Source organism: Gorilla gorilla, chromosome 12 (assembly GCF_029281585.2).
Source record: "Gorilla gorilla gorilla isolate KB3781 chromosome 12, NHGRI_mGorGor1-v2.1_pri, whole genome shotgun sequence".
Classification (NCBI taxonomy): domain Eukaryota; kingdom Metazoa; phylum Chordata; class Mammalia; order Primates; family Hominidae; genus Gorilla; species Gorilla gorilla.
In genome coordinates this window covers 130,631,243-130,656,723 of record NC_073236.2, presented here as the reverse complement: position 1 = coordinate 130,656,723, position 25,481 = coordinate 130,631,243, and the positions used below count along the sequence as shown (strand labels likewise).

The following is a 25,481-nucleotide window of genomic DNA, read 5'->3' as shown; positions in this document are numbered from 1 at the left end:
AAACACAGGGCGTTATGGGAAAAGCTAAGATGAGTACCTGCCACCCTATCGTGGAGGTGGGGAGGCATCAGAGGCCTTCTCAGGAGGAGGAGACCCCTCTGAACCAACAAGTCGGGTCAAGGAGAATATTCTCAGGAGAGAGGAGTGTGGGCACATGCTGGTAAGACAGCAGGTGGAGGGGGAGCCGCAGGTAGCTCATTATGATGGAAGCTTGGGGTACATGTGAAAGTGATGGAGAATATCAGGAGCTGATGCCAGAGAAGCAGGCAGAGCTCAGATGATCAGATTTTTAAAGCTTGCTAAAGATGTTATTCTGAGAACACCAGGAAGCCTTACGGTGCCTGGGCTGGGACCTGCCCCTCAAGCCTTCCTGTGTCGTCTTTTTTTTTCTCTTTTTTTTCTTTTGAGACAGAGTCTCACCCTGTTGCCCAGGCTGGAGTGTAGTGGCACAATCTTGGCTCACTGCAACCTCCACCTCCCAGGTTCAAGCGATTCTTTTGCCTCAGCCTCCTGAGTAGCTGGGATTACAGGCACACCCACCAACACACCTGGCTAATTTTTGTATTTTTAGTAGAGACTGGGTTTCACCATGTTGGCTAGGCTGGCCTCGAACTCCTGACCTCAAGTGATCCTCCCGCCTCGACCTCTCAAAGTGTTGGGATTACAGGCATGAGCCACTGCGCTTGGTCTCTTTCTTCCTTATTCGTGAGGTGTTTTCTCCCTTTACACTTGCTGGCCCATGGAAGGTGCTTAGTAAGAATGGTGGCTGACTTCTGATGCTTCCAGAGAGCCTGACAGGCTGACATTGGTGTCTTCCACTGTCTGTGGGGAGGCTTAGAAAGAGGGGTGGCTTTTATTAATATTGTGAGTGTGGATCAGATCCTGCTGTAGCCAATGGCAGAGCCTGGAGCCGGCCCAGATTCTGCGAGAGTGCTAGGCTGCACGGTCACAGATCAAATGTGCTTTTCAAGAATGGCCCCTCTCCTGGGATGGGGAACTTAGAGCTCTGAGGAGCACAGTGAACTGGCACCTCTATGTGTGAGAGCTGTGCTGTCTGACTTCTGGTCTAAGCTTCACGAACTGGTGTTTCTGGCACAGCCCTGAGCACAACCTCAGTCTGCCCACTGGTGCTGGCTGAGCCTGGCCTAGGTCCCGCGAGTCTGCGGCTGGAAGATTGGGGAGGAAAAGTGATGAGACTGCAAGAGAAAGAGAATTTAATTATGATTTTCCTGAGTTATTTACTGTTTCCAAGTCACCTTTTATATCTTGAAGGAAGGTAGGAATGGATCAGAGATAACCACTTGGGAAAATACAAGTTAACTCCATATAAGAAATCTTGATTATCTTGTATCAGTAACTCTCTACTCTTTAGTATGGCAGGAAAGAATGCCTTTTTAATTTAAATAAACATTTTTAGTTTTAGGTTCACAGCAAAATTGAATGGAAAATACGGAAACTTTCCAAATACTCATTCCCCTTGACATGCATAGCCTCCTCCTTTATTAACATCCCGCACTACAAGTGGTACGCTGGTGACCCTCAGTGAACCGACAGGGACACATCACTGTCACCTATATCTTTACTTCACCTTAGGGCTCACTCTTGTACATTCCATGGGCTTGGACAAATGTGTAATGACATGATTATAACTTCTCTTTGTATTGCAGCCACTCTGTCAAATGTCTGGTGCCTTGTGATCATTTTTCCATTTAAAATTGCCAGCACTAATCATGTCTGTTTTTAGCATCCAATAAAATTATCATTGTGGCATTAGAACTAGGGCTTACGATTCTGCTATTGAAAACTGGTTCAAAAGGTGATTTCAGGAAGGCTGGAAGTCCAGAATCCATTGCTCTGAGGAGCTGTGCTGTGTTTCTGATGATAGGTTGTTGCAGGTTTTTATGATCTAAACTCACTATGGGGTAATAATGGACACTCAATAGCAGTAGTTATTATGTGCCAGTAGCTGTAGGGCAGGGTGCTTCATTTAGTTTTTATAGGATAGCCTGTGATTGGCATCACTCTCCCAGTTCACAAATGTTGACTCCCTCCCGTCACAAGTCACTCTTTGCTTTTCTATGTTGTTTAAGTGGGTTAAAAGGACTTTTTACCCAGCATGTTGGGAGGTTGAGGCAAGTGGATCACCTGAGGTCAGGAGTTTGAGACCAGCCTGTCTAACATGGTGAAACCCCGTCTCTACTAAAAATGCAAAAATTAGCTGGGCGTGGTGGCATACCCCTGTAATCCCAGCTACTTGGGAGGCTGAGGCAGGAGAATTGCTTGAACCCAAGAGGCAGAGGCTGCAGTGAGCCAAGATCGTGCCACTGCACTCCAGCCTGGGCGACAGAGCGAGACCCCTTCTCAAAAAAAAAAAAAAGAAAAAGAACAAAGGACTTTTTACCTTTGTATCTGTTGTGAAAGTCAAGGTGTAATTAAATTTCCAGGTGTGATTAGTTGTTGAACAGATAACTGTTTGAGCGCCTCCTATGTGCTGGACATTGTGAGTGCCATAGACAACTACCGTGTAGTAGCTGGTCTATAAACATTTGCTGAATATTATATATGAGAGTACCTCTATCTAATTATTCAACCCTGCAAAGTGGGCATTGTTCCTGCTGGTCTCTGGAGAAGAAATCTGAGGCTTGGGAAGCAATAGGACCCGTCTTCTAACACAGCTTATAAGCTAATGATATTTGGGTTTTTCCAAATCCAGAGTGGGGTTGCCTCCACCTTGTTAGGGCTCTGTAGGGGGAAGGGGTGCAGGCATGATGGGAGTCCCTGACAGGCAGGGGCATCCCGGAGCCTTGCTGGTAACCAGGGAGAACTGAGGGTTCGGCTGGGGTAACTCACTTCACTGCAGAGGGCTCACGTCCAGCAGGTGCTGTGGGCAGGAGACAGCTTGCATGCTGCAGGAGGAGGAGTTGGTTTTCAGTAATTGCCAACAAACTTCTGCTTAGTGCCATTTGGAAACCAGTCTTCCACACCACACTGAGGGCTTGTCTCCCAGAAACAGGTGCCGAGGGACCTGGCAGAGGCAAGCAGGGCCGTCAGAGTGGCACTCAACGTGGTGCTCGCTGCTAGCGTGGTCTCAGCACAAACACGGTTTAATGACTGTATTCTCTACATTTTAGGCTTTGGACGTGGACCGGATGGTTCTTTACAAAATGAAGAAATCCGTGAAAGCAATCAACAGCTCTGGGCTGGGTGAGTATACATCCTTCCCTAGAGGTTTCTGTGTGGAAAATGTCGTATTTGAAGTCCTGGTACCATGATATTGATGACCATTAACAAATGAGCCAGCCAGACTTCTTTATTGGGGCATGCAGATCACAGAGGTGAGCTGGGATGTTTCTTTTTCAGAAGTACGTTTTGTTTTGCCAGTCGTCTGATTCAGGTGTGGGATTTCGTCCCCTGTCATCCCCTGTCATCCGCCGTGCTGTCTGTCCCACGTTGCACTTCCTGTTTTCTGGAGCATGGTCCTGCACGTACCCACTTTGTCAGCCTGGCTGATGGGGGCCTGGATTCATTCCTGCCTCTGTCATTTGGTTTTTGCTGTTAATTGTGTCACAGTGCCCTTTCCGTTTCTCTCTTACCCAGTCTTGTCTTTTCTAGTACAGGAAGAAAATGAATAAATAGACAAACATAAAGTAATATTTGATCTAGATTTACACATATATGTTTTTTACACATATATATTTACACATATATATTTTTTACACATATATATTTTTTAAACCCATGCAACTTTTGGCTTAAAGATAACAAGTAGGTCACCTGTAGCATACCTTCCCTTGTACAAATCCTACGAGTGATACAAAATATTTTTTAAAAGTCATTAAGTGACTATATAGTTTCATTCAGCAACAAAAAGGTGGCAGCCTTGCAGGACTAGGAACTGTGAGGAGTCCCTGAGAGACTGAAACAGGGCTGATGGGTTGCTCAGGGGAGCTTGCCCCTGCTCAGGTGCAGATAGAGTTTGGGTGACGGGGTGGGAGGAGGAGGGGCCTGGGGTCTGCTCCCACTGAAGTAGTCAGGTCCCTTCATCTATACTGTGTCCCCTCGCCCTCGTGGTGTCTTTCTTTAGTGAAAGGGGTGATTGGAGCAGGAGGACAGGGAGTGCCTTAGATGGTCGTGGTATCAGGAAGGAAGGGGAAGAGCCTGGAAGTACACATTCCACCTGCTCCACCCCCCTCCACCAGTTACAATAGGGCGGGCACAAGCTCCAATTGCCGCTCTTGATTCTTCCCCCATGAGAGCTGTGCAAGCCACAATCGGGAAGAATCTAGCAGGAAATCCCAGGTGCAGGATGATGTTACGTTGAGCATTGCCAAGTGTATTTAGGAACAAATTTAACAGAAGACGCACAGGAATCCTACATCAACAAGTACAAAACGCTGCTGACCAAAATGAAAGAAGACCTAAATGAGAAATACGTGATGCACAGGGGTTAGAAGAGTCACCACTGTTAGTGTCAGGCCTCCCCAAACTGATCTGAAGATTCATCCCAACCCCAGTCAGAATTACAGCAGCGGAAATTGACAGGCCTTTTCTAAAACTGATATAGAAGGTGGCCATCCGTCTCTAGCTTTTTTACCTGGATTAAGTGTGGGGCAGGGAGCAATAATGATAGTTTTGATTTTTTTGAACACTTACTGTGTATCTTGTGCTTTCTGTACATTGTGCTAATCTTGTCAACAACTGATTCTCCTTATACAAATGAGGAACCTGCAGATCAGAGAGTTCAGGGTGTTCCCAAGATGTCTGTGCAGCTGGAGCTCAGACCCTGATAGTCTTACTGCTGTGTCAGGGTTGTGTGCAGTGAGTGGCCCACTCTGTTTCAAAGCCACCATGCCTTCAGTGTGTCTGTCACATGGGTGACATCTTGAAGACTTCAGTGAGTCACTAAGAAATGGTACACCCAGTTTCATTGACAAGCACCAGATTTCAAAAAGTATCTTGGAAGATTTTTTTTTTTTTACTGCGTTCACTTGGACTTTTTGAGTTTATAACATGAGGGATATTTGATATTCTGGTCAGACTTAAAAATGATTTTATAGTCATATGTTGAAAAGGTTGCTCTTATCAGAAATAAAAATGAAATAATCTGTGTCTTATGCAAACACTGGCTGTGTAGCTGCTGCTTGTCTGGAAGAGAGACTTGTGTGACTCCCAAGGCTGGCCCAGTGGCTGGCGGTACAGCTTATAAACAGCCCTGCATTTGAAGGGAGAAGGCGCTAGTGCTTCAGTGTCAGGAAGCTGGCCTGCAGGAATTTAACAGCACCTCTGTCTAATTTGCCATGCTGACCTATATTGCTGAGCGTGTGCCACAAACCTCATTCCTATTTCTGCCCACCCCCCAGCGTCGTTTGCTAAAATGCAACCCCACTGGTGTTACTTCTCTGCCTAAAACTCTATAGCATTTTTTCATCACCCTCTTTGAAGTTCGTGGAAGTCAGTTCCAGAGCATGGGAGAGAGAAGGAAGGCCTCTGTGGGCTTTAGAATTTTAGGGCAATTGGGATAAAGATGGTTCTCTTACTACAGATCCATCCAAAGATTTTAATGTGCTAGTAATGTGGATTGTGAGTGGCTATCGGTCTTAACCCTTTCCCAATTCATTTGTCGATGAAACTGTCACTGCCTCCCCTGATCACCCCACTGTGAGCCTCAGGTGAGTAAATACTGCAGAACACCAGATGAGTTCCGAGCTCTTGTGCATTGCCTGGACTCAGGCCACCTGTCCCGACCCTCCCCACCTGGACTCCTCTGTGCCCTTCTTTGAAATAACTTGCAGTTTTCCCCAGAGAGCCACGTTTTATGCCTTCTTCCCTCTGCTCATGCTCTGCTGTTTGCTTAAAATAGCATTTGCCACTTTATGAAAGAAAACTGGGGTCCAAGGAAGTTGAGAAGTTTGTTCAAAGTCACAAAGCTCTACAGTGACAGGGCTGGGATTTTAACGTAGCTCCTTGGGCTCATGTCCTTTTTGAGGCCCCGCACATAACAGCCTGGCATGTGACCTTGGAGGGGGTCTCCTATTTTTGTCATCCTTTAGCCATCTATTATGTCATGCCAAGTTTGAGTTATTCTAAGGTCATGAGTCTGAGTCCTGAAAAGTCCTAACTCCTAAAACCAGAGCCTGATCCTGAAATCTTTATTTCGGAACAAGTGTTGTCTACTGCAAAGAAGTCACCTGAGGAAACGTGATACTTTCTTCTGTCATGTTGCTGACATCGTTCACAGTGTCTTTAGAACTCTTTAGAACTGCTTTTAGTAGCACGTTCTTTTGCATATATTTAGTAGAGAAGTCTAAGGATAGATTAAATTTTTTTAGAACTAGATGTCAGAAATAAGTCAGGCATATTCAAGAAGGGACTGAGTGCCAGCGACCACAGTTGGCTTCGGTGCACTGTAACTACAGTCATGGGCTCTGAAGGCAGCTGGTTCCAAAGGAGAAGTCCCCATAGTGTTTTGATCACGAGAATAAAGACCAAAGGCAATTCTTGTATAGGAAGAGCGCTCATTTTATGTATGATTGAAAGAACAGTGAGAATAAGTTAGCATTTATGCTTCATACTGCCATATTCCTTGTCTTGTCTCATGTTTCTTAACTTCTTCGGGACCAAGATTTCCTGCCTGCTTTCCTGATTTGTCACAGATTGGCCCCATTTGACCCATCTCTGTACCAGTGTCCCTCACTGCAGGCCGCTGGCCTGTCACTGCTTCCTGAGTGTGTGCCAGCTGTACTTCTGTGTCTTTGCACAGCCCCACCCAGTCTGTAAACGGGCTCCCCCATCCCAGTCACCTGCAGGGGACCTGCCCTTGCTTCCCCACCCATTTTCATCAAGTCTTAGCTCTCTTTGACTTCAGCATAGCCCTCTTTGACTCTCTTGTAATAGATTCTTTTTTTTTTTTCTCTTTTTTTGAGATGGTGCTTCACTCTGTTGCCCAGGCTGGAGTGCAGTGGTGTGATCTCGGCTCACTGCAGCCTCCGCCTCCTGGGTTCAAGTGATTTTCCTGCCTCAGCCTCCCAAGTAGCTGGGATTACAGGTGTCTACCACCACACCCAACTAATTTTTGTAATTTTAGTGGAGATGGGTTTTCATCATGCTGGCTAGGCTGATCTCGAACTTCTGACCTCAAGTGATCCACCAGCCTCAGCCTCCCTGTAATAGTTTCTTATTGCTGTTGTAACAAATTACCATAAAATGAGTTGGCTTAAAATGGCACAAAGTTATCTTTCAGTTCGGCCGTGGGAAACCCGACATGGGTCTCACTGGGCTAAAATGAAGATGTTAACAGGGCTCCTTCCCTGAGGCTCCAGGGGAAATCAGTGTCCTTTTCCTGCTCCTAGAGGCCACCTGCATTCCTTAGCTCATGGCTCCCTTCCATCTTCAAAGCTGGTCATGGCCGGTGGTGTCTTTCTCACACTGCATTGCTCTGACACTTAGATGGCTCGGGCTGCTATAACAAAATACCATAGACTGGTGGGTTAAACAACAGAAATTTATTTTCTCACAGGCCTGGGGGCTGGGAAGTCCAAGATCAGGGTGTCAGTGTGGATGGGTTCTGATGAGGGCTCTCCTCTCCTTCCTGGCTTGCAGACAGCTGCCTTCTCTCTGTACCCTCACATGGCAGCGAGAGAAAGCAAGTTGTCCACTTTCTCCTGTTATAAGGACCCTAATGCCATCAGGAGGGCCTCACCCACTTGACCTCATCTAAACCTAATTATTATGCTTCCCAATGGCCCCATCTCCAGACACCATTGCCTTGGGGATTAGGGCTTTAATATATGAATCTGGGGGAAGGGACGCAATTCAGTCCCATAGCAAACACTGACTCTTCTGCCTCCCTCTTCTACATATAAGGACCCTTCTGATGACATTGGCCTCATCCAGATAATCCAGATAATCTCCCCATCTCAAGTTCAGCTGATTAGCAACTTTATTTCATCCACAATTTCAATTCCTCTTTGCCAAGTAGCATAACGTACTCACAAGTTCCAGGGATTAGGAGGTGGGCATCTGGTGGTGGAGGAGACATTATTCTGTCTACCACACCTCTTCTGAATTCTTAGGATTTGGAGGTTGAATCAGTTTCCACTGTTTTGTTCAGCTACAGATTAAAGAGTACCTAACATGTAGGCACTGTTAACACTTTAAATATTGCTCCTGATTGTTCTCTAGTAGTTTTTTATCTGTTGATCTTTTCTCAGTTAATTAGAAGCCCTTGAGGTGAAAGACCAATTCTGGGAGATGGTGTCATTTAGGATAAAGAAGACATAGGTATTAGAATCCAAGAACCCTTGATTAAAAGCTAGCAATGCCACTCAAAAAGCCTGTGACATTAGGACGATTATTTTACCTTTCTGAGCCTCAATTTCCTCATGTGTAAAATGGGAATTTAATAGGTCATAGGATTGCTAGTGAAGATTAAGTGAGATAACATGAAAAAGTGCCATGCATGGTTCTGGACATACACGTGGTAAGTGTGACAGCTGTGACATACCTCCTGTGTGTTCCTTGCAGTGGCTGCCACGGGTGTGGGCGGGTAATAGGTGCCCAGTAAATACTGAGTGTTTATGCATTATCAGGTTCCTGCTGTATGTACTTACACTGCCTTCTTAGTGTAGGAGGGGTGAACTTATAATTTTAGATGTAAGTGGTGTGTGTTATGACAGGCCCTGTATTCTATTCTTTGAGAATTTATATGGATTTATGTAGAAGGAAGATTTAAGATGCCTTACAATGGAGGCTGGAAAACTGTGGCCAGACACCTGTGTTTTCACAGCCTGAAAGCTAAGAATGGTTTCTTACCATTGTTACCTGCACAATAACCTCAGTATTGCCTTAACAACCCACAGTGTGATGGTGTCTGGAGATGGGGCCTTTGGGAAGTAATTAGCTTTAGATGAGGGCATGAGAGTGGGGCCCTCATGATGGGGTTAGTGCCCTGCTTAAATATTTACTCTCTGACTTTCTAGGAAAAAGTTTTTGAATCCCTGCATTATAGCAGTGGTTATAAACTGGAGAGAGTATCAGAATACCCTGGGGTCTTGTTAAAATAGGAATTGAGTTTCCGGTTCAGCAGGTCAGGGATGGAACCTGAGTATTTTATTTGCTAATTGAAAAAGCTCCCAGGTGACGGCACTGGACTTTGAGAATCCTACCTCAGAACCCCCCATCCCCACTTCAAACACTGAACTGGGACAAAAGGGTATCTGCATGTCCCACGTGTATACAAAACAGTAGTCTTCTTCCACAATAGTCAGTGTATTATGTTTGCTCCCAGTCTTCAAAATGATGGCAACCCAGCCAGCTGTATTTTCTGGAGAGTCTTAGCTTGGGTTTCCAAAAGCAGTTGTCATAATGATTTATGAGAAACTGTTTGCCAGTCAGTGATGGATTGCTATCTGACCTCTTAAAAAAAGTTCATATTTATTTTAAAACTCTTACTTGTCTAAAATTTCCCAAGCTCTGGCTCAGCCCAAAGGTGTTCCCTCCACACCCCAGGAAGTTGAAGCTAACATTTTTAGCTGTTTGACATATCAGTGGGTGGAAAAATTCATCTCTATCAAGAAGGAAGCAACAGAAGATTTTCATTTTCACTTCTCTAGAATTATTCTGTCATAAGGACTTGTTAGAACATTCTTACCGAGAGTGATATTCCTACCCTCAATCAGAATATCCTAGAAAATTATCACATTCTTGAAAGTACAAAGAAATGCTGATTTTCCCTCAAATCTTTACCATCTCCCACGTACAAAAGAAAATGAGAATACAACAACTTTGTGTGTGTGTTCCTGCCTGTTGTTTGCAGTGTTAATTGGAATATGATATTAAAATACACTTCAAATTCATACAGAAAACTATTTCTATTGTAGATATTATCAATTAGAACAGGGCAGTTCAGAACAAATATGTATAATAGTTGAGGAAATGAAGTTTCACTGTGCATTAAGAAGATACTGGCTGGGCACGGTGACTCACGCCTGTAATCCTAGCACTTTGGGAGGCTAAGGCAGATGGATCGCTTGAGCTCAGGAGTTGAAGACCAGCCTAGGCAACATGGCGAAACCCCGCCTCTACAAAAAAATACAAAAATTAGCTGGGCATGATGGTGTATGCCTGTAGTCCCAGCTATTTGGGAGGGTTAGGCAGGAAGATTACATGAACCTGGGAGGTTGAGGCTGCAGTGAGCTGAAACTGCACCACTGCACTTCATCCTGGGTGACAGAGTGAGACCCTGTCTCCAAAACAGAAAAAAGGAAAAGGATTTTTTTTAAAAAAAGAAAAAAAAAATATATATATATACTGTATCTGATTTCTACCTGTTACATGAGAAAATAAAATCAGAATAATCTTTACTGTTTGGCAAGCTTACAGTAACTAGTACTGTGCTCCATTGTTGTGGCACTGAAAATATGCACGCAGAGTTTCTGGAAAGCAGTTTGGTGGTACACATCAAGAAAAATAACAATCTTTTTGTGGAAGGAGATCCATGCACAAAGATGTTCACTGTGTTGTTGCACTGCTTATCAAAGTGAGAAATTGGACGCCTCCTATATATAGCTGAATTAGGATTTAGCTGCTTGCTGGAATTATGTTTATATAGCAACAGGAAGAGTAATGCTTGTGATGAAATCTTCAGCAATAAAATTCAGAATACAAAATTTATGTACACCGTGTGTGATTAAAAAGGAATAGATGATAAATGATGATAAAGAATATTTTTATTGATATTCACAAACGAGGGTAGAAGCATAGTGGTAATAAATACTCATGAGGTATTTGTTAGAATATTTGTATTATAAAGCTAAATAAAAACTTTATGTGAATTCCATCCTTACAGCCTTGTGAGTTAGGTCCTGTCCATTGACAGATGAGCTCACAGAGGCACTGAGTAGCGATCTGCCAGTGTCATCTAGCTAACAGTTGGAGGAGCTCAGATTCAAAACCAGGTGAGCGTCCCCATCTCTGCTTCTGACTGCTGCGGCACGCTGCCTGGTGCTGAGGCAGGAAGTTGCTGGGGGCACACGGTGGAGAAAACAAGCGGCAACGTGGGGAGCACCCTACGTGCCACCTGGCTGAGCCATCATAGTCCTTCTGAAAAATTCCAGGTGGTTTTGGTTGATTACAGGGTCAGTGTGAGCCAGTACGTGGCACATGCCCCAAAGGTGAGCCACACATGACCTCAGTGAAGTCTTTGGTGCTTATAAATAAGGTTGTTGCTTCATTATTTAGTTGTAAGAGCAGCATTTAAAGAAGAACCTGAAAACCGTAGGGATGGAGAAACCTCCTTGTAGGACGGATATCTGAAGGACGTGGGGCTCCTGGTTTCGGAAGGGGCGGGAGAGGGTATACATGAAGGGCTTTCTCTGGCTGAGGAAGGTAGACATAGTATTTGTTCCTCTCTAGAGGAGGCTGTCACAAGAGCAAGCCTTGACTCAGATATGAGGGAGAGGATAACTGGGTGAGCAGACTGAGCGGTGAGCTGGTGGTTGGAAGGTTCCTGCAGCGGGTGGACGGCCTCTGTCTCTGAGGAAGTTGTAGAGGGAGGTGAGGACGTGGGCTCGAAGGCCCTGGAGATGTCTTCCAGTTGTGAGACTCTGGAGTCCAGCCCTCTCCCCGCTGCTGGCTAACAACAATGATTGGAATTTAGATGGTGACTTGTGGAATCCTGTCCGCAGTGACCACTGCATTAGTCATGGAAGGAGGGTACCTCTGAAGGAACACAGAGGTCTGTGACTTAACTAACGTCCAAGTGTTGGCATGAATCATACTTTGGTTCAGAGGTATCTGCTATTTAATTTGGCTGGCGTTTATAGTCAGCCAGTCTGTGGGCCAACCTGGTGGCCGCATGCATCTGTAAGACATGGGGCTGCAGTTTCATCAGTGGTTCTTTAATCTTTTGGTTATCATAGACATCAGTAAAAATAAGAAGGCTGTTTTGGATGATCCCTCCAGGAAAAGGTACCTTTACATAATTTTGCATACACTGTTTGGGATGCACATACCCCCATAAACCTGTCCACAAACCCAACCTACCAAGCGAAAAAGCTCAGACCTTGAGCTTAAATCTTCTACCAAATCAACACGATGACTTCATCTGTTTCCTCATCTGTAAAATCCTGCAGAGTTGTAAGGATGAAAGATATTTTTACACGTATGTCATCTCCACAGTGTTCATGGTAGCTACTATCTGAGGCTTTAGAGACCATGTACTTTCCAAGGGCTGCTTGTCCCTGAGGGTGAGGGATCCTCTGCAGGATCTCGTGAAACCACAGGAGTCAGCTTGCTTCCCAAGGGCTGTGCCCTCCATGGAGTTGGGTGTGGGCAGCGGTGTGTTCTTAAGTCACCACTGTGGTGAGCGTGGTGGGGTCATGGGGTATGATGCGGCAAAAATGAAGGGCTGAAAGCTGCTTACCCTGGCAGAATGCACATTCTGTAATGTAGTGAATCAGATTGCTTTGCCAACATGAACTCTTCCTCCATTAAAGGGTGTGAATATAATTGGGAGTAAAATTTCTAATAGCTTGTACTCCCCATGCAACAAATGTTGAATTCACCTCTTGGCTTTGAACCCCAGACACCTTGGGGTAGCCTGTCTCCAGGCTAAAGGAGAGCCCTGCAAGTTTTTTAGTGAAACCCCCTTCCCACCACCTCCAACCCTCTTCTCCTTCCCTGATTTGGTCTCAGAGCACCCCTAGGATGGAAGCAGCTCTCTGGTTAAGGAGAGTCTAGGGTGAGTCAAGCAGCTGGTAGCTCAGTTTTAATCTCATGCCATACTACATTTTCAATGAGGAAATTCCTTTAAACGTCATCTGCTCCAAGAAGCCTTTTCTGTTACCAGCCCCCAGAAAATGTACTCCTTTCCCCATAGAGTGCTGTGTTTCCACCTCGTGTAATTTACATCACAGTGGATTGTTTTCGCATGTTTATCTTTGTCTTGCTAAGTTGTGTGTTGGCAGGTACCAAGGTTTATTATCTTTCTTGAATGCAGATCTCTTAGAAGCCTTTTGGCTGCTCTCCATTACCTGGGATGAAGTTCCTCATCTCTGGCTCCTGCCTGACTCTCCAGCCCTTCCCCATGCTCTGGTCACACCAAGCACCTTGAATTCCCCAGAGCTCATTCTGTTTCTTGCCTTTGTGTCGCTGCACTGAACTGATGGGCTGAGTCTTTCTCACTTATTGGATGCTTGCTTCTTGAGGGTAGGGGCTCTGTTTGATGAATGTTTGTGTTCATTAGTGCTTGCTGCAGAACAGACTTTCAGTGTGATTGGATTTTATTCTTTAGTAACCAGAAATATTCTTGACCCGTAATGGAAGCACACAACGAATGAATAAAAGTAAATGTTGATATATTCTGCACTCTAAAGCCTAAAGGGACAGAAACCATCAACATAAAAAAAAATATGCAGTAGCCCAGTCTCCACTCTTCACCCTCTCACCTGCCTTCCAAGTGTACTCCTACAAGCAGTAGGAGCTTCACAGGGAGGTAATTGGGGTGACGTTTAGTTATTCACACAGACTTTGAACTCATCTGAACATCATTGGAAGGATGGGATCATTAATATAAGGCAGGATCAAAGAGGATGGGATGATCATAGACAACAGGTTTTGTATTTTAATAGCGCACACCTTGGCCTTATGTTAGTGAACTCCATTGCTAGCTGCCTGTGCTGAACACAACCAGACTAGATACATCCTGGGGTACCATCCACAAAGACTGGCTGTTTCTCGAGGAATCACATTCCAAGGGACTTCCTAGGAAAGATGATGGAAATGGCTATTGAAAGTGGAAGAAGCCCGGGGTGTTGGAGAAGGCGGAGGAAGTGGCAGGAAGAAGCCGGTGAGAGGCATCCTTCCAGTTGCTCATCCTGCACGGGAGCTCTCAGGGGTTATGAATAGGGAGGACATTCTTGGTCAACCCCTTCTGGTTGTGGCTACTTCTGTCTTGTCAAAGATGATACAGGTATACTCAGTTCCGAAGGCTGTCTCCCTCACGTCACCTTGTCCAGGGAAAGCTTTGGGAGAGAAAGACAGATTCTAATGTTATTTATTTATTTATTTATTTATTTATTTATTTATTTATTTATTTTCTTTTGAGATGGAGTCTCACTCTGTCACCCAGGCTGGAGTGCACAGTGGCACGATCTCGGCTCACTGCAACCTCTGCCTCATGGGTTGAAGTGATTCTCATGCCTCAGCCTCCTGAGGAGCTGGGATTACAGACACCTGCCACCACTCCTGGCTAATTTTTGTATTTTTATTAAAGATTGGGTTTCGCCCTGTTGGCCAGGCTGGTCTTGAGCTCCTGACCTCAAGAGATCCGCCCATCTCGGCCTCCCAAAGTGCTGGGATTACAGGCGTGAGCCACTGCACCCGGCCTAATGTTCTTAATAGGCACAGGCACAGAGCACTGTAACAACCTAGCCATTAGAGCTGGTGCTTCGTATTTCTTTTTAAATTTTTATTTATTCTTTACGTTGTTATTATAAAGCTAAGATAAGCTTAGTTTAGAAAATTTAGAAAGTTCAGAAAAGCACTAAAGCAAGCAAGTCTTGAGCCTGGCAGGATCTCAGTATCTTTATAACCAGCAGAGGCTCAGGTGAGCGCTGGGTCTGAGGCCCACCGCGACTTGGAACACAGCTCTGCCTCTTAGAAGTTGCAGGATCCTGGGCTTGTTCACACTCCGACAGTCTGTTTCCTTGTCCACTCAGAGGAGAATAAAATAACATCTAGAAAGCACTTGGCCTGGGACCTAGTATATAACAGCCTTGCATATGACAGTTTATTGACTGCTAGCAAGTGCTCAGTTTTCCCCACCACTGTTAGCATTTTGATGTATTATCTTTTCAACCTCCTCTCTACATTTTACTTTTTGCAAAATTGAGACTAAATATCTAATTTTGTGTCCTCCCTTTTTTAAACTTGGCTTTCTGCTCCTACCATATTCCTATATCATGATTTTAAAAGCCAACATAATATTCCACTTTGTAGAAATACTGTTAATTTAACCATTTTCATATTGTTGGAACTTAACACATTTTAAATTTTCACTCTTTATAAATGTCCTGTACACACATATCTGATCACCTTGATTATTTCCTTAGGATAGATTTCTGGAAGTGGGATTATCCAGAAGAATGATACACATTAGTAAATTGGAAATGAAAATATGTTTTCAGCCGTTTAGTTGGGATGATTCTAGAAATAAAATTCTGAAAATGGTTCTCTCTCACAAGATGTCCACTAAGTAGAGACCCTGTTAAGAAACAGGGATGATGTTTGATTTGAAGAAATTGTATTCCCATGAGATCATGCGCCACAAGTGAGGTCGGAAACAGTTGGCACGTACAGCTGACAGCCGGAGGAAATGGTCTCCGCCGTGCAGAGTTGTGCACAACATCACAACATTCGTGTCGTGACACACATTTGAGTATTAATCGTCATGTCATCCATCTAGGGAGAGTCTCCACCAGGCTGCTGCCATAGAGAACATATGTCTCTCCTTAAACGCTCCCTTCGCCGAGCTGTCTGCGTGGAAGGTTGGAATGTGGGGTGTCAGCAGGTGCTTTTTCCTCTGCCTGATTCCCAAGTGGCCTGTGGTCTGGCCTGGAGCAGGGGTTTGGAGGGTCTTTGTTGGGTCAGCAAGGAGGCTGGGGTTGGGCAGCCATGAGGCTGGTGCACCCTGCCTTCTTTCTGTTATGCTAGTGGCAGCACTTGGTGTTCAGGTTAATGGTACATGCACTTGACTGGAAGGTTGTACATTGTCGCTGTCTTCAGCTCTTAGCTCTTATCTAGGCTAAGGGCTGAAGATAGCGACAATGTCATGAGCAAATGAAGAAACGGTTTTTGCTGTGGGAGGAAGAGCACTGGACTCAGAGTCAGGAAACCCGAGTTCTTGTTCCAGCTCTGCTGCAAACTCACTGTGTGACCTTGAGCAAGTCATCACCCTCTCTGAGCTTTGGTTTCCGTGTTTAGACTAGGTCATCTTTCAGGATCCATGGAATGAAAGGACTCAGCAGTGAGTATAGGAGCCCTGAGGAGGTGGGGACAGTGAGACCTGTGTTGCCCTGTGGCGATTTTGAGAGTTGAGAGCTGGATACAGACAGGGGCTTTAAAACAGAGAAAGTAGGCTGGGCGTGGTGGCTTTGGGAGGCTGAGGAGGGCGGATCATGAGATCAGGAGTTCAAGACCAGCCTGGCCAATATGGTGAAACCCCATCTCTACTAAAAATACAAAAATTAGCCGGAAGTGGTGGTGCGCACCTGTAGTCTCAGCTACTCGGGAGGCTGAGGCAGGAGAATCACTTGAACCCAGGAGTTGGAGGTTGCAGTGAGCCGAGACTGCACCACTGCACTCTAGTCTGGGCGACAGAGTGAGATTCTATCTCAAAACAAAAACAAAACAAAAACAGAGAAAGTATTAACAGTGGGAACACATAGGACTCCCTGGTATTCCCCTGGGGCTAATGCCTGTCTGTTAATGTGATCTGCTCCTTCTCTACTCAACAAGTCTTACCTGTCCTTGGAGCCTCAGTTCAATGTCTCCTTGCCATCTGAGTCCTCAGCGCCTAGCACATTGCCTGATGCATTGTAAGTGATCAGTGCATAGATTGACATATCTTTCCCCAGGCATTCATCCCAGCCATGAGCATATGTGTCCTTGTATCTCACCCCAGCATACTGTCACATCCCTGTTGCAGGGCTGGAAATAGTAAGTTTTATGTTTGAGATGAAAAAGGAGGTGATTGAAGGTGAGTTGGCTGGGGGACGCCCATCTTCTGGCAGTGCTGTGTTGGTGGCTTGCTTCCTCACTGTGCTGTGGGCCACACTGACCTGTCAAGAGCCGTATCTACATGTGTGGCCCGTAGAGGGGGCGCAGAGGAGCCATTCTTTGTCCTTTTTGTATCCAGCAATTTTTGCTGAAACACTTTGCACTGGGCCTTCTCCTTGATACCAGTTTTTTTAAATAACAGAATCCAGTAAACTAAAAAAGCACACAACAAAACCTAGTCATTGCCTCTAAACTCCGTATGTACACATGCACACTGGCTTCATGATCGATTTCTCTGCCAGAGTCTCTCAATTCATCCTTTTGCGGGGATTGGTGGGTTTCGTGCAGTGAGGTGGGGGAGATAAAGGGGTGATGGCTTAGAATTGAGAAGAAATGAAGTCTTGTCCTAGCATGGTCTCTGTGACTCAGATTCTTATTTTCCAAAGTCCCTCCCAGGTCAGTGATTATTGGATCTGGATCATTAATGAGAATTAGAGTTTAAGATACATTTGAACAAGAGGGAGGTGAGAGTGTGAGCTCTTTTTAGAAGAACAGCTTTCACAATTCTGTAAATAAAAGCTGATAGACCTAGTTTGAGATCTTTCCAGAAACTTTATTCCCAAGCTATTTATTTTAGGTTCCTGTTTTAAGGTTGTTTTTGGCAAAAGAAAAACAAAGGCACTGAATGATTTTCTGTTCTCTAGTAGGAAAATCTTCACCTTGGGGTGATCTGGAGCAGTGGGTCAGTCAGTGCCATGTTATTCATGGAGGGATGGCTGTTGTCATGGTGGGCACCGTGCTAGGTGTTAGAGAAAGACACGGGGCTTATGGGCTTCAGCAGGAAGCTTCAAGTTCATTTGCAGGATGAAAAATACATCTAAAAATCCCCAACTAGACCAGTGCACAAAGATTCCCACTGACCTCAGCTGGTACAGTGTGAGCATCAGAAGACAGTGCTGATTGCAGTGGATGAAAGCACTGTAAATGTAAATCCATGAGATGATGATGGTGATGATGAGCCAAAGAACTAATTGATCACCTTGGGGTTGCTGGGGATCAATGCATCGTTTAGAAGATGTATAAGGACAAGAATTTTTTTTTTTTTTGAGATAGAGTCTTGCTCTTTTGCCCAGGCTAGAGTGCAGTGGTGCGATCTCTGCCCACTGCAACCTCCGCCTTCTAGGTTCAAGTGATTCTCCTGCCTAAGCCTCCCGAGTAGCTGGAATTACAGGCATGTGCCACCATGCCTGGCTAATTTTTGTATTTTTAGTAGAGACAGCGTTTCATCATGTTGGCCAGGCTGGTCTCAAACTCCTGACCTTAGGTGATCCACCTGTCTCGGCCTCCCAAAGTGCTAGGATTACAGGTGTGAGCCACCGTGTCCGGCCAATAATTTTTTTAAAAAGAAAAAAAACTTAACCTACACCAGGTAGTCAGTTGAGGAGCCCAGAAGGAGGGATGATAAGGAGTACTTTTGTATTTCTTGGTGCTGGAACATAAAGTCTACTATCAGTGAGAAGGCCGGCTCCTCTCTCCTACCAAGGGCTGGAGGACCAAGGGCTGGAGGCAGCCTGCGTGGTCGATAAAGTGCACCGATCCTCCTACCAACTCTATGGTCTGGGGCAGGTGACATGACTCTCTGAACTGCACTTGATTCAGAAGAAAATAGGGATAATAATAGCCAACTCTTAGTGCTCAGGTTAAACTGAACAAAAGACTTATAAGCCACCTAGTAGGCGTTAACCTTTATACGAAGTCCCTTCCCTTTGGGTGTTCACTTAGAGCAACACTGAGGTCCAGTCCTCCTCTTGGTTTGAAGGACACCACGAGGCTGCATAGAGTCTTCAGCTTCTCTCCTGCTGGGCTTTGCATTCATTGCCCAGCACCGTGAAGGAGGACACCATGGCCCAGCTCCCCTCCTTTGGCATCTCTTGAAAGACCCATGGCTCAGAAAGCAGCGAGCGAGGGAGTAAGCAGGACCATGGAGGTTGCGTTCCTGTTTCTGTCATGCAGTAGACAGTGTGTAGTGACAGATGCCTGCCTGTGGCCACCAGCTCCCTTCCTGAACCCAGTGAAACTAAACTGCCCATGTCTTGACCGCTAATTTTGAGATAGTTTAAAAATAGTATGTGATTTGAAAGGACCTATCCTTCACTGTTAACCACACTCTAGAATTATGAATAGAGTAAAACAGAAGGAATTATTGATCCATCTGTGAAACTGGATTTTTAAAATCTAAAAATTAGATACTTTTGTTTGACAAGGTAAACTTTTTAACGATGAAAACAAACATCATGTAGTAGAGTAGGAGAGTGGACTTTGGAATCAGAAAATTTGGGTTTGAATCCCAGCTCTGCCACTTTCTGTGTTTCCTTGGATGAATTATTTGATCTCTTTGAGCCCTAATTGCCTAATAGTGTTATGAGAAATAATACATGTCTTATGAAGTTTAGAAAAAATATGTGAAGTTTGTGCTTTGAATAAGTGACGCCTGTTGCTGCTGTTACTTTTGTTAGTGTTATTGGTTATGCGCCAAGTGTGGTAAACTGAGTCTCTTTACCTGATTCTTTCATTCTTCCTCTGACCTTGAGAGCATCTCCCAGCAGGTTTTTATCCTTTATGTAGCTGATGCCGCAGGCCCAGCGTCACTGTGACTTACCAAGGTCATACAGATGTTTACAGGTGGACATAGGACTGGAACCTAGATCTTCTGAGGGCTCCTGAGGAGCTGCGTTTGCGGGTGTGTGTGTGTGCACATGTATGTTTCTGTCAGAATTTGTTTGCTGAATCTGGTCTCAGAAATTCATTTAATTTATCTAGAACTCTCAGGCTCTTTACTGGAATGTTAAAAAAGAAAAAGGACTCAAACAGTGAAGTGAGTTTTCTTTTGTGTCTGCTAGATCCCCATTAGAACCCTCTAGTCCCCCAGATGCCACTGGAGGTCAAGGACATGGTGCTTCCCCCATAGGATGGGTGAGCAGACCATTCATAGGTCATAGGGATTGGCTCAGGGTCCAGGACTGCCCTCCAGGAACAAATGTTCCCTCGTTTTCCCTCATTGTCAGGCCCAGCCTAGGCATTGGCGTTAGCTGACAGTGGTCTCATTTCCCCGAGAAGGAATTTGGGAGCTACAGAGGGGCTTTCAGGATCTGTCCCTTGGTGGAGGAGCTGCAGCACTAAGGCTGTCTCTGGTGGAGTTCACATCCAGGTTCACACCGCAGGTCTGGCTGCCCTGTTGTGCCTGTAAATAGTTGTGTTATATTTCCAGTTGAACTGATGAAAACATAGAAATTAGGTAGCCATGCAGATAGAAGTTGTTTTATTATAGACTGGCTGGTTTCCTTTGAAAGTGCCTGACCTAGAAGTGAGGGAATTATATTCAACCACATTAATTTACCAGAATCACCTGTGTCCCCTCCCCCATTCCTACCCACGGTTTAAATCAGAGGTCTGAGATGGGACGGTGGTGTCTAGAGTTTGGTGAAAATCCATGCATGCTTTTGGCGTCCAGCAGGGATTGAGAACCACTGTGCCAGAGACCCAGAGTCCAGATTTTCACTCTTTCAGGTGCTACTTTGAGGCCTAATGATAGTAAAATGCCATGAGATGTAAGCACCTGGTATGTTTTTTCCGCTCAAACAACATGTATGTTGTCTAATATTTCAGGCACACAACTTCATCAAAGATGAATACAACTTAGTCTGTCAACTCTAAGCACATCCAATGTATGGGGAACACATTTACCAGACTATTTCAATATAACATGCTGAGTGCAAGGATAGGAGAGGTGCCAGTGAAATACCCAGGGTGTAGGGCGGAGTCATGGAAGGCTTCCTGGAGGAAGCATGAGTCCGTAGGATGCAGAGGAGTTTGGGAGGGAAGGGCCCCTGGGTAGAGGCTGCATCCTGAGCAGAGGCACTGGAGCTGCAAAGACCACTGCTGTTGCTGTATTAAAAGGAGAAGGAGCTGCTGTGTGGGGCTCTGAATCAGAGTCCTGGGCTGCAGGCTAGAGAGGAATGGGGCATCTGTGGTTGAGTTTCTGGGAGGGGGCTGAGTCTGGTGACTTGTGCCATCATTTGGTGAAGGAAGAGTCCTCGGAGAGGTGGAAATGTTGTGTGTCCTTGGCCATCTCATCTGATAGCTGAGGACCACTGGATGTGGGCAAGGGCTTCCCCTCTTGCACACCACACTTGTTCTTTGGGATCTGTTGCCAGCACCACGGGTTGTTGTCGGGATAACGAAGCTATTTCTGTTCCTGGTGCAGCTTGACTTTTCTCAGATTTTTCTTCTGCTGATGTGTTCAGTGTTATTCACAACCGAGAAGAACCTGGTGGGGAGTGAGGGTGGCATGCCTGAGACTCACAGCACCTCCCTCATTCTGTTGCAGCTCACGTGGAAAATGAAGAGCAGTACACCCAGGCTCTGGAGAAGTTTGGCGGCAACTGCGTATGCAGAGATGACCCAGATTTAGGAAGTGCGTTCCTGAAGTTCTCAGTGTTTACAAAGGAGTTGACAGCACTTTTCAAAAACCTGGTAAGCAGCTCTGTGTATGAAATGCTGCGGTTACTTCAGTTGGGAAAGTGGCTCAGTAGAGGTTACTTATGGTTTGTTTGATAAACTAGGAATGCATTTCATAGTTCCTTGGGTACCCAAAAGAGTTATGTTTTCATACACATTGGGTCAGTTTGGAATAAAGTTTAAAATTGTAATTTTTACTTCAACAAGACTTAAAATTCAGCTCTGCAATTTAAATGTACACAGCTATGGGACAAAATGGGTAAATGCATTCGTCTTCTTAAGGGCCTCTGACTTGAATTTTTAATAGTTTCTGAACTGTGTAGACTACTCTCCTTCTGGTAATTATAGTAGGCATTTAAGCTTATAATATTTAATAAATATGTTTCAGGCCCGTCTTACACAGCAAGGTAACCTGTAATCAAAGCACAGAAATTACCATGAATATTTAAAGGCCTTTTGTGCTCCCAAGTGTAGAACCTAAAAAAAAGCAGGACTGAGAGCACTGCCTCAGTTTTCAGCCGTGGGAATGCAGCGCTGGTGCCTGCTGCCTGTGGCTGCTGCTTGGTGCTGTGGGTGAATCGCGCCTTTCTTGTGCCTGGCAGCTCTGTGCTATCCTCGTGATGGGGACAACATTTTGAAGAAGTGGGCAGCCCAAGAGGGCTGTTTGGGACCCTGCCCGGGTGGAATGGACCCTGGGATCGCTCCAGCTTTTCTTTCCTGTTTTTCTTCTCCAGTTTCTCTTAAAGGTCATGGAAGGCCAGGTCAAGAACTCAGTAATGCTTTCTCTGTAGGCCACACACAACAGCATCTTTTTCGTGTCCTCTGTTAGGAAGCTCATAACAAGTGAAAAACATAGCTCATTCCTGAGATGGTGATGACAGTGGTTTTGGGAGACCGGCCTTAGAAGGGGAGAAATGAGGGAGCATCACATGTGAGTTCCTAATGGGAAGGGGAAGAGCAGGAGCACTCGGGCCCTTGCTCTTTCTCCCCGTCTTCACTTATGAACATTTCTGTAGGAAATGGTAAAAGTAAAAAACTGTTCCTCTGCTCGAGCTTTTCACTTAGAGGAATTTGAAATTCCCTGGGGCTTTGGTCGAGCTCATCCCCCTTCATCCTTATCCTAGAGTGGCAGCCCACCTGCTCAGCAGTGGAGCCCTCGCCCTGTCTCAGCCTCGTGCCCTGGACGCTGGCAGGCGTGCATGGTAGGGTCTCATCACCAGGTCGGGAAAGAGTGGAGATTTTTTTTAAACTGGAGAAACTTCATGGGCCCAGTGTAAAGATCCGTAGATGCTGCCGTGGAGGGCGTCTCCTGGTAGAAAAGTCAGTTGGCTGCCTGCTCTCCCCGCACCTGGGTGGATAAGCCCTTTCCATGCGCACAGAGCTGCCTGTTAGCTTCCTGATGCCTCACACTTCAGTACAGATGAGCAGCCTCCAGCATGAGGGAGACCAGAAATAGCAGAAAAATGAACGTACGGGAAGACTGGGATGCAGCATGCTATGAAAGAAGGCCAGGGACACAACTACGGTAAGAAAATATAACATTAAAAATCCAACAGGAAGGGCTGGAGTAGAGGAAATCTCTCAGAAAATAGATCAAAAAGACCAAAAAGTGGGAAATAGATAAAAGACGAGGATTAATTCTCAAGGCCCAGCATCCAACTGGCAGGTGTTTTAGAAAGAGAGAAGGATGTCATCAATGCAACAAATCTAAAGGCAATTTCTAAAAATGGAACGGAAGAGTCTCCAAGTTGAGAGGCTCACAAGTACCCAGCGCAATAAGGGAAAAGACCTACCCTGAGGCATCCCTGTGTGAACTTGGAAAAGATCTTAAAAGCTTCCAGACAGCACCCGGAGGATTCAGAATCAGAATGGCGGTGAACTTCTCAGCAGCAGCACTGGAAACGTTATGGCATGGAGCAATGCCATTAAAATCGTGAGGAAACTAACTCAGCCTGGAATGATGCCCAGCCAATCAAAGACGAGAGTAGAATTAAAGATATTTTCAGACATGCAAGGCTTAAAAACTTTGGCTCCCATGTGTCATTTCTCTGAAACTCCTAAAGGATGTGTTTTAGTAAAATGAAGGGAAAAGCCAAGAAAGAGGAAATTGAGAGTCAGGAAACAGGACCCAACACAGGAAAGCAATCAGTGGAAGGGAATTCCAAGAGGATGATGGCGAAGGGAAGTCCCAGCGGGGCTGCCAAGCAGGGGGCCTAGAAAGCAGCCAGCCCAGGACGGCTGACGACGTAGGAGACGGGTGGAGGCCCGGGTTCTGCTTCTCACTCCCAGACAGCCCTTTTACCTTTATTCAGCTGATATCTAGACCTGGATTGTCTCAGCTGTAGCATGGAGATAATAATACCATACCTGATTGTGTGGATAGATTATAGCCAGCCGGTGACTCTTACACAGGATAGCTTACTTAATTCTTATGACAATCCCATAAGGTCAGTCAATGTCATCCCCACTTTACAGATTAGATAACTGAGGCCCTGAATGGTTTGAAGAGCTAATATCTGGCCCGGCACAGTGGCTCACATGTGTCATCCCAGCACTTTGGGAGGCCAAGGTGGGCGGGTTGCTTTGAACCCAGGAGTTCAAGACCAGCCTGGGCAACATGGGGAACCCCTGTTTCTACAAAAAATACAAAACTTAGCCAGGCGTGGTGGCTCACGGCTGTAGTCCCTGCTACTCGGGAGGCTGAGGCTGAAGAATTGCTTAAGCCCAGGAAGCGGAGATTGCAGTGAGCTGACATCACGCCCCTGTACTCCACCTGGGCAACAGAGAGTGAGACCCTGTCTCAAAAACAAAAGAAGCAGCAGCTAATATCTCTCTTGGGAGGCTCAGAGTCCTTGCCTAGGCAGGCCCACTTGGAGCACTCCACACCATGGAATCCGGACGAAACTAACTTGTCTCAGTTAACAAAAGGGCAGCTGCATAGTTAAATAAAAGGAATCCCTCCTTCTCCTTTATAAAATTTCCTGCAAAAGCAGAAAGCAGAGCAGGGCCTGCATGTTACAGCTGGTACGTTGCTCACCACCCTGTGGCTTTGCCAGTTTTTAATACTTCACATATCACTGCAGGTCCTAGTTGCTGTCCAGCTTTCTACAGAGAGTAAAGGTATCAATAAAGGTATCAGTGGCAGTGATTTGATGAGCACCCACCGGTGTAGCAATCACTGGGCTATGCATGAAGGATACTCTGTTTCATTTATTCCTCTTGGCAGCTGTGCAGGATAGTTTGTATCACCATCCTCTTAAGGCACACAGTCACTTACAGGGCCCTTAGCTAGTGACGGACAGAGTTGGGATTCAAACCCAGGTATTAACACTCCAAACCCATGTTGTTGTCATCGTGACATTTAAAGGAACCATGGCCTCTTGTCACCTTCTTGACTGATCATAAGGGTTCAAGTTTCAACTTGCACTTTATGGAAGTCGGATTGTTGATCCTATTTCCTGGCAAAGATCAAAGAGAGAGAAAATTTCTTATATGAGCCAAAATTAGCACTCACCACGCCTGGTTTTCCAGGCCAGCGCCGGTGTGGAAGCTGCACAGCCAGAGGAAGGCCAAGTGGCGGCTCCTGCAAAGCTGGGCAAACGGGGAGCGGATTATGGCGGAAGTCTCCTTTTTTGGAATTTTGTGCACCATTCTTCTTCCTGTTTTTGGTCACATCTGGCTTATCTCATATCTTCCAAGCCTTGCTTTTGCTTTCCCTCGGGCATTTAAAACATTTCAGTTCTGTCTGGCTAAGACTCACAGTGCTACCTCTTGTCCAGAAAGAATAACAATTACCACCTACCTGCTTGGAGGCGTGAAAGAATGTTTATAAAGCAGTTGGAAGATCTCCAGAGAAATGCCAGCTTAATATAAAGCAAGATTTTCTTACTAATGGGTGAGATTCTCACCTGCAGAAGTCTGTGAATTTTCTCTGCGGTGATGCAGGATGAAAGGGAAAACCAGACGGCTCCAGAAATGTGACGTGTGTGAAATTAAAGTGCTTATGAAGTCAGCCTAGTTTCAGGGGTTCTTTTCCTCTTCCCCAATGGATGTGAGAATCCTGGAAAGACTCCAAGGGCCACCTCTGTGCTGAGAAGTGGCTTTCTAATGAAAGGCTGCATTTCAGGGCAGGTTTCTGAAAGGTTTGTTACAGATATGTAGTCTCTGTCTCCAGTGTTAGAGGATTG

At 45.5% G+C, this 25,481-nt stretch overlaps 1 protein-coding gene across 5 annotated transcripts in view; it reads left to right on the top strand.

The window, feature by feature from the left end:
• The window catches only part of ASAP2 (ArfGAP with SH3 domain, ankyrin repeat and PH domain 2), a 198,836-nt gene that overhangs the window by 68,898 nt on the left and 104,457 nt on the right, over window positions 1-25,481 (top strand). For all 5 annotated transcript variants that reach the window (XM_055377461.2, XM_004028808.5, XM_055377460.2 and 2 more), the window contains exons 2-3: window positions 3,132-3,204; window positions 21,164-21,309. In XM_055377461.2, coding sequence (XP_055233436.2) covers window positions 3,132-3,204; window positions 21,164-21,309 — 219 coding nt within the window. The remainder of the gene's footprint in view (window positions 1-3,131; window positions 3,205-21,163; window positions 21,310-25,481) is intronic.